Consider the following 8,984-nt stretch of genomic DNA (forward strand, 5'->3'; position numbering starts at 1 on the left):
GTGAGTGTGTGTGTGTGTGTGTGTGTGTGTGTGTGTGTGTATGTGTGTACTACCTGTGTGCCTTGTACCCAGAGGTCAGAAGATGGCACTAGATACCCTGGAACTGGAGTTATGGGTGGTTTTGAGTCACCATGTGGGTGATGGGAACCAAACCTGGGTCCTCTGCAAGAGCAACAAGTGCTCTTAACTGCTGAGCCACCTCTCCAGCCCCTAGTATCCTATTTTCTTTTTCTTGAGGTCTCATGTCGCTCAGTCTCGCCTTGAACTCCCTAAGTAACCAAAGATAGCACTGAACTCCTAACCTCCTGCCTCAGCACCACAAGTGCTGGGATAGACAAGCATGTACAACCACATTACTCCTAAAACCTACTCACGGTGTTTAGAGACAGATGAGAGGAGCTCGGTGTCCACGCACTCCAGTGTTGCCTAGCACCGCCAGCATACAGCTCTCCTGCTCTACCTCCAAGCTATTGCCAACTAACACCCATCAGGTGAGACTCAAATCAACCCTCTAGTAGGATGGCTAGTTTCATCACTGACGCTTCCAAACGCCCCACATCCTTGCTTCTGCTCACCTGTTTTACCTACATGTGTTTCTCCCTTCTGCCTTTCCAAATCCATCCATCATACCCTTATTTTCAATCAAATCTTTCAGGAACTCTTCCCTGACCAGGTATACAAATTATCTGTTCTTCAGAATTTATAATACTTACTCTCTCCTATTTTAACTCTAAACAACCTGAGCATCAATTCCACTGTCCTTTTTAACTAGTCTTTTCAATTAACTATGGCAGATTTTCACATCCCAGGCTGGGCTGTAAATGCTCTAAGAAGTCTGGTAACAGACTCTTTCCTTCATTGCCCCGATACAATGAACAGTACACAGTGGGTGCTCATCAAATATTTATGGTCTTCTTACAGTATCATCAGCTGAAGGGTTGCCACAAAGCATTATAAATATAGTATTTCTCGTCGTCCTGCACTCTGAGATGGCTTCCCTGCAGTCCTCACACAGAAATAGTTTTTGCTCCTTTGTGAGTAGTCTGATGATGAGTGGAGTTCTGCCTGAACAATTCCCCACTCCTTACACTTACAGGGAGCACTTCTATTATGAATTCTCTGGTGCTTCCTAAGGCCTGACCTCTGTCTGAAGGTCTTGCCACACTTATCACATTTGTAGGGTTTCTCCCCAGTGTGGATTCCCTGATGCTGAATGAAGCTAGTGCTTCCTGGAAAGGCATTCTTGCACTCATCACATTTGTGGGGTTTCTGCCCAGCGTGCATTCCCTGATGTTTCATGAGGACTGACCTCTGAGTAAAGGCCTTCCCACACTCAGCACATTTATAGGCTCTCTCTCCAGTAGGAATTTGCTCATGTTCTGTAAGACTTCAGTTTTGAACAAAAGCTTTCCCACAGATATCACACATGTAAGGCTTCTCCCTGGTGTGGTTTCTCTGATGCTGAGTAAGACCACTTTGAGTGAAGGGTTTTTCCTTGTGGTGCATTTCCTGATGGGTAACAAGAGATGAGTTATAAACAAAAGCTTTCCCACACTCACTGCACTCACAGGGTTTTGCACCAGTGTGAACTCCTTGGTGCTGAGTAGGTGTGGAATGGCAATTAAAACTTTTATTACACTGAAGACACTAACAAGGTCTGTTTCTTTTGTGGCTCTTGAGATGGTGAAAGAGGCCTGCTTTCTGGCAAAAGGCCTTGCCACACTCAGTACAGTGGTAGTGCTTTTCTCCTGAGTGAAGCCTCTGGTGTTGGTTGAGAGCTGACCACTGGCCAAAGGCCCTGCCACACTCATTACACTTGTATGGTTTCTCTCCAGTGTGGACCACCTTGTGTCGAGCAAGCACAGTCCTCCATCGGAAAGTTTTCCCACACTGCTCACATTTGTAGGGCCGGTCTCCAGTGTGGACCCTTTTATGTTCTACGAGGCGTGAATGCTGACTGAAAGATTTTCCGCAGTCATCACATCGATGCAATTTCCTCCCTGGACAGATGTTCTGGTGTTCAGCACCATTTTTATTACGCAGAAGCCAGTTGTCCTTCCTGGGAGCTCCAGAAGGCTCCTCTCCAGGGCCATGGGTTTCCTCACACTGGAGTGCATCTTTTGCTAATCTGCTTGAAGTATTCTGTTCTGCTTCCATTCCTTCCGAAAGGCCTTGCTTCAGAGTTCCATTCCTGGACTCATTTCCCGTCTCCACACCTGAAACTACAAAAAGGAGCCTGCATGTCACCCACTCGCAGCGGAAGGAAGTGACAGCTTATGAAATCAGCAACAGAAAACTAGTCAAATGCAAGTCACATAACCTCAGAGTTCCCACTACAAACTATAAAACTGCATTAGGATGTAAGATGAATCAAATGTATATAAAGCACTCCAAAAATGAGTAAGGAGGTAATAACTCACTAAGAACTAGGCAAAGGGAAACTACAGTTTCCCAAAGAGACAGACTGCTCCCACAGGGAGAGACACTACTCCATAATCAGGCAAAAATGAGTTAACAGCACAGATACAACTTTTTAAAACGTTTTATTATTTTATGTGTGAGTGTGCACATGCTGTGCCACATGTGTGGAGGTCAAAGGACAACTTTTGGAAGTTGGTTCTCGCCTACTGTGGACTCTGGGATAAACTCAGGTGGTCAGCTCTGCACAGCGGTACTTCTACCTGCTGAGCCATCCTGTCAGCCCAACAAGGTGTGATTTTTCACTCACTGGATTTGCCTCATTACTTTGGTATTACAATGTACTCACAAAATGGGCACACAAACTGCTGGTGTGAATTTATCCAAATTGTTATGGAAAGTAATTTCATAATATCTACTGAAATTATAACAGTACATAACTTCTGACACACAGTACTACAGATAGAAATCTATGCTATGGTATTTATTACAGCACTATTTGTTATAACAAAACACCAAAGACAAATGTCATCAGTAGCAGCTGGCTAACCTGCTTCATGGCTTGTCTACAGTTCTTAATACTAAGCAGCTGTTAAGAAATAAAAAAATGCAAGAGTCTACCATCATGGCCTAAAGGAGAAGAAAATCTTTACTAAAAAGTCTCTGAAGGACACATAAGAAACCAAAAACAGTGACAATTTGCTTCAGAGTTGGGGGAGGAGATGAGATGAATCAATGGCACAGAAACTTTTCAGTGGATAATTTTTATAAATCCTTCTCTTAAAACCACAGGACAGTTTACCTATTAAAAAGCTAAAGATCAGAGGAAGCAGAGATGAGGAAGGTAGCAAGTGCATCTCTTCACCACCTCTAACATTTCTGCCATGTTCTCTTTACTGTTCCTTCACTCATAGGTAAGTCCTTCTTTTCCTCTCAGACTGCTAGGTAGCTGCAGACAGCATGGAGCAAAAACTTAGTTACTAAAAGGGCTAAGGATACAGACCAGGGAGAAGGCAAAAATACTTTTTAGTAGGTCCAAGGCTACAAATAGCAGAGGTCTGAATTACAACTATCAGAAGAATGAAATTAAACCTAAACAAATAGATAGACTTTGGAAAAGTACTAATTTTGTAAGAAGAAAGGGGGCTGTGGATGCACCTTAGAGAGACCCAGCACTTGTCTGGCACGCGTGAGGTTCTGGGCTTGAAGGAGGGAGGGAAATTAACTGAAGTGACAAACCGTGATATCTGGACGTCCACACACGAGCATCAGGTTTCTGGACAGGCCCTCCTGACTTTAATGAGGAAAACGGTGGGAAGCACAAACCAGCCCTCAGGTCCTGCCTCAGCCCTGCTCTCCCTCCTGCTCCCTTCTCCTTTACCTTGCTCCTCTTGGGCTTCACATTCTGCAGGTTCACACCTCAGCTTGGCTTTCACAAGTCCAAGGGACGCACTGGGTTCTAGCTCTGCCCCTAAAGGCTTCAGCTCCTGCAAAAATATTTTCTGTTCTTCAGTTTGTGTTGAAGCCTGAGGGAAATGAGAGAAGTACTCTAATAACAGCAAACAAGACTATAGTGTTCCCAGCGTTGGCACCTGGCCTGCTCAAGCCTGAAATGACCTTTTTCACAGCAATCAGCCTGCCTCCATCCCACTCATTTTTCAAGGTCATTTTAAAACATCACCCTCTCCAGGGACCTTCCTTTCCCCACTACAGCTAAATTGTGTGGATTTTCTATTTTTACATCTTCGTCTAATGCTCAGAGAATGAAGTGGAAAGAGGTGAAAGGAGAGATTAAAAGAAGGCAGAAAGGAGGAGAAAAGGATTTAGGAGGAAGGGGCTGGAGAAATGTTCAATGTTAAGAACATTTGCAGCCGGGCGGTGGTGGCACACGCCTTTAATCCCAGAACTCGGGAGGCAGAGGCAGGAGGATCTCTGTGAGTTCGAGGCCAGCCTGGGCTACCAAGTGAGTTCCAAAAAAAGGCGCAAAGCTACACAGAGAAACTCTGTCTCGAAAAACCAAAAAAAAAAAAAAAAAAAACATTTGCTGCTCTTCAGAGGACTGGGATTTGGGGTTCCCAGTATCTACATCACGTGACTTCCAACTGTCTAGTTAATAGGTTCAGCTTCCTAAGATGATTTCCACTAATTCTATTTTGACCTATGGGCCTCGCTACCACCACTATAGAATTATCAAATATAGCAACCAGAGTCATTATTTTAAAATCTACTTTACATTTCTCTTCTACTCAAAGCTAGGCACTGACTTTCCATCTATAAAATCTAAATTCTTTATAATGGTCTGCAAGTCTCTATATGACATAATTTCTTCAATTCTTTCATCTTCTTTAAGAGTCGCCTCTACCCTAGGCACACTGGCAACACTTAAGGTCTATGCAGTTAGCATTTCTTCTGCTTGCATGCTCTGTGGCATGTCTACTGAACGGCACGACCTTCAATTCCTTCACTTCTCTTTTTCTCTATCGTTTTAGTAGGTTTATCAACATCGAACACCTTATTACATACATGGAACCTTTTTTCCTCTATCTCTTCTCAGTAGACTAGAATCTACATAAGAACAGTAACTTGTATATGATGTTCACTGCTGCATCCCAACTACTTCTGATTGTGTGTGACACAGAACTGGTACTCCATAACTGCAGAATGGCCACCTACAGTCTTAACCGTTAGAAGTGTCTTTATTACAGTTCTCTTAAAAGCTTCAAAACCTTAGTGCACAGCCCACGACAGAGTCCTCAGTAAGGACGTCTCCACTGACACAGACCCTCCCCTGTCGGAATGTAGCCTAGGCTGCCTTTAATCTGCTGATCTCCTGGCCTCCTATACCTGACTACTGGGATTAATTTCCCTTTCCTCTTGTGTGTGTGTGTGTGTGTGTGTGTGTGTGTGTGTGTGTGTGTGTGTGTATCAGAGGACAACCTCAGGTGTCGCTTTCAAGGTGTTATCCACTTTTTTTTAAAAGACAGTGTCACTCACTGGCCTACAACTCACCAAGAGGACTAGACTGGCTTGTCAGTGAGCCCTCTGGAATAGTCTACTTACTTTTTGAGACAAGGTATCACTGGCCTGAAATGCAAGTAGGATGGGTTGACCAGCCAACGAACCCCAGGGAACAGCCTTTCTCCACCTTGCCAGCACTGGGATTGAAGACGTGTGCCACCATGCCCAGCAGTTTCTATGTGGATTTGGGGGATCAAACTCTTATCTTTGTGCTTAAAAGGCAAAGACTATAAATACTGACTGACCCGGGACTACAGCCATGAGCCACAATATCTGGCCCCAGAACCTTCCTTATAGATCCTATCTATCATCATTTCCACTCGATTCCTATCCAAGTCACACCCTGTACGTTGTAGCCAGGATTTCATGATGCTGCTTCAAACTTTTTGACACAAGCTCCTTTTCTCTCTCCCATCTATTTTATAACCAAATGTCAGCTTAACATTTCTTTTATTTCGCAGGTCCATACTCTTTATACTGAGATCTCATAGGTTTAGCTCTTCTGACACACTCTCAGTAAGATCGTTTATTGCTATCTGAAGCTGGCTTGTACACTATAAGATGTGTAGAATCATATCTGCCCTCCTCAGTTATAACACCCAAAATTTTCCTAAGAAATTGCCAAATATCCTCTTTGGCTAGAAATCACCACTGGTTGAAAACCAGTCTTGTCATAGTTAAGACAAAAATAACAAAGGAATGATTCTCTCTTATGCCTCCTTTACATGATTTTTATAGCTCACTTAGACTGTGGAGAAAAGATTTTTAAAAAGCCTTTGTACGAGAAGAAAATTTAAACCAAGAGGTTGATGGTCAAGGTCATGAACTCTGTATCTCAACTTTTCTACACAAACTTCACCTTTCCAACACAAATGGGTTTTCTATGCCTCAAATATGCATTGCCCATCCTGGCCCTCCCATCTAACTTTCCATTTGCTCCCACATCTCATTCATTCAAGACAGTAACTTTGATTTTCTCATTTTTTAACTGTTTAATGCAGAATTAGGGTAGTGGATTTATGGTGTAGGACTTTTCCTGGGGAGAGGTGAGTAAGCTTCTATTCACTCCAGAGAGGGCATTGATAACAGACCAAATAAAGAGCCCATCTAAGTCTACCTTGACCAATCAATGAGTTTCTTGAGCTTGCTTACAGTCCAGGTGAGGGGTTTCTTACACACACACCAGGGTGGAAGTCCCACCCTAGCACTAGTGAGGAATTCATCAAATTTGCAACACTTGGGTCTTGCTGCTCACTAACAGCTCCCGTGTGTGTGTGTGTGTGTGTGTGTGTGTGTGTGTGTGTGTGTGTGAACAGGTGGTATTTCTACTAGGGAATACTAACAGCCCCACCACCATATGCACAGCTATCACAGGACTCGGGCCGAGGCACAGGACCTTGCACACACTAAGCACGTCCTCTAGCACTGAGTTACATCTCCAGGTCCTGGTATTTTTGAGACAGGGTCTTGCTATGTAGCCCAGATTGTCTCAAACTCTCAGCCCACCTGCTTCCACACCTTCTGAGTGCTAGTTGACAAGCATGTGCTCCTGTCCAGCAAAAAAAAAACAAAAAAAACCACCTTACTTCTTAATGATTTGTTTTATATTACACAATACCCTTTACAAGAGGCTGCTTTCCACCTTAGGACCACCACCTCTCTAATACCGTGTCCTTCTACTGTCTTCTGAGATCTTCTCTCTGGAGTATAAATCTTGTGTTTCTGAACCAAGCAGCATATTCATCAGATAGAATTTTGTAGCTCAGCACAGAACTATACAATCTCTCTGATGAAAAGGCATAAATAAATATGCTAAGATCGGACAGGAGTGGTGGTGCGTACCTGTAAGGAGGTGAGATGTGAAGATTACAAGCTCAAGGCTTGTAACATACAAACTCAAAGGGGCTGTAAATTCAGCCCCTTTTGGATCCACCTAAGTGTCAATACACTTTGTGAAATAATGGTACAATTCACTACAGCCTACAAATCCACAATTAATTTTAGGAAACAGAAACCGTATTTTTTTTTTTCCTTACCCGGTATCCTAGTTCATCAAGCTCTCTCTCTAAATCCTCCAGCACAGTCACTACCTCCTCCCCATTCTCCAGGTTCTGCTCCTGCACCCAAGCCTGCAGCTCCCTAGGCAGGATGGTCAAGAACTGCTCCAGCACCAGCAACTCCAGGATCTGTTCTTTGGTGTGGGTCTCGGGTCTCAGCCACTGACAGCAAAGTTCTCGGAGTCGGCCCAAAGCCTCCCGGGGTCCAGATGTTTCCTGGTAGCAAAACTGTCTGAAGCACTTTCGAAAGACTTCTCTGTTGTAAGTGTTCTTTTGTAGGCTCCAATCTTGTCTGGTGGTATACTTACACTCTTCTTCCATCTTCATTTTCAAAACTTCCTCCTGGTTCTTACAGATCTCCGTATCACCAGTAGATGCCATCATAGCTTATACAAAAGATTTACAAGTGTCTCAAGTAATAACTCCTTTATGGAGTGAACCTAAGGAATAAGCCATCATTATTAACACAAACTACCATAAGTAAATACTACATATTTTAAGAATTTAAGTGTGACAGTCGAAAGCCTGCCCTCCAGTGAATTGCCTGTTCTCGGTGGAAATATAAGTACTTTCACAAAAATAGACAAAAGCGAAAACGATGCCAAGTTGTTTCAGGATTTCTGGGAGTAAGGCTTGGTAAGAAGCTTATCTCCATTTATTCCTAAAGTAAAACACAACTAACTGAAATAAAAACTTCAGAACGAGTAGACGGCGTTGGGGAAGAGCAAGTGCTGCCTACCATGCGCAAGGTTCTATACCAGTATCACAAAAATAACTGCACCAGTCGAGGAGTAGACAATTACCACGACTGTCTGCTTTTGAAATTTTTCAGAATACCTCACGCCTAGTGGAATAAAATCATATACACACAACAGTCACGCGAATTGGATTATTCATAAAGGGTGAAGGTTGGAGGTGATTCTGTCCGTCTGCCCCTCCAGTTCTCTGACTGTAAATCTAAGCTCTGCAGCGCTGCTAGGTCCCGGCCGGCTCTGCGCCCCAGGCGTACCACGGGCGGCCACCCTGCGGTCCGGGTGGCCTCCCCCCCAGCTCCAGCCATCTTTTTAAGATCACAGTCCAGGCCGCAACCCGCGCCCTCCCACCAGCCGGGAGCAGCAGCTCGCTCACCACGGCGCTCCTGCGCAAAGATGGGGAATCCAGACGGCGCAGGAACCGGAAGCTATCCCGGACCGCCACGAAGGCCGGAACGGTGGAGCCCGGGCGCTAGGCGTGCGCACTCCCAGGGCCACTCTACCGAGGCGCAGCGTTCTACTCTATGGTCGTGCCCCCCCCCCTCCCCGCGCCTGCGCGAGAAGGCTGGGATTTTCTATCTGAGCGTACTGAACCGTGCGGGAAGTAGAGGATTCCCATCCTTGCCGGTTTTCGAGTTTGTGTTTCGGTATCTCTGAGATGAGTGATGCGTCAGTGACACGTTCTCCCGGACCCTTCCCGACTCAGCTATACTTCCCCAGCGTGGATGGTCTCCTCAAA

General features: G+C 44.7%; 1 protein-coding gene across 1 annotated transcript; it reads right to left on the reverse strand.

Annotated features, from left to right (window-relative positions):
• Window positions 1-232: 232 nt before the first annotated feature.
• On the reverse strand, window positions 233-8,615 carry Zscan12 (zinc finger and SCAN domain containing 12). Its single transcript, XM_028879320.2, is given in 3 exon segments — window positions 233-2,222; window positions 3,800-3,944; window positions 7,473-8,615. Coding segments are annotated over 3 exon segments (1,821 nt in total). The 5' UTR covers window positions 7,878-8,615; the 3' UTR covers window positions 233-951.
• Window positions 8,616-8,984: the final 369 nt, after the last annotated feature.

The sequence above is a fragment of the Peromyscus leucopus genome, chromosome 5 (genome assembly GCF_004664715.2).
Source record: "Peromyscus leucopus breed LL Stock chromosome 5, UCI_PerLeu_2.1, whole genome shotgun sequence".
Lineage (NCBI taxonomy): Eukaryota > Metazoa > Chordata > Mammalia > Rodentia > Cricetidae > Peromyscus > Peromyscus leucopus.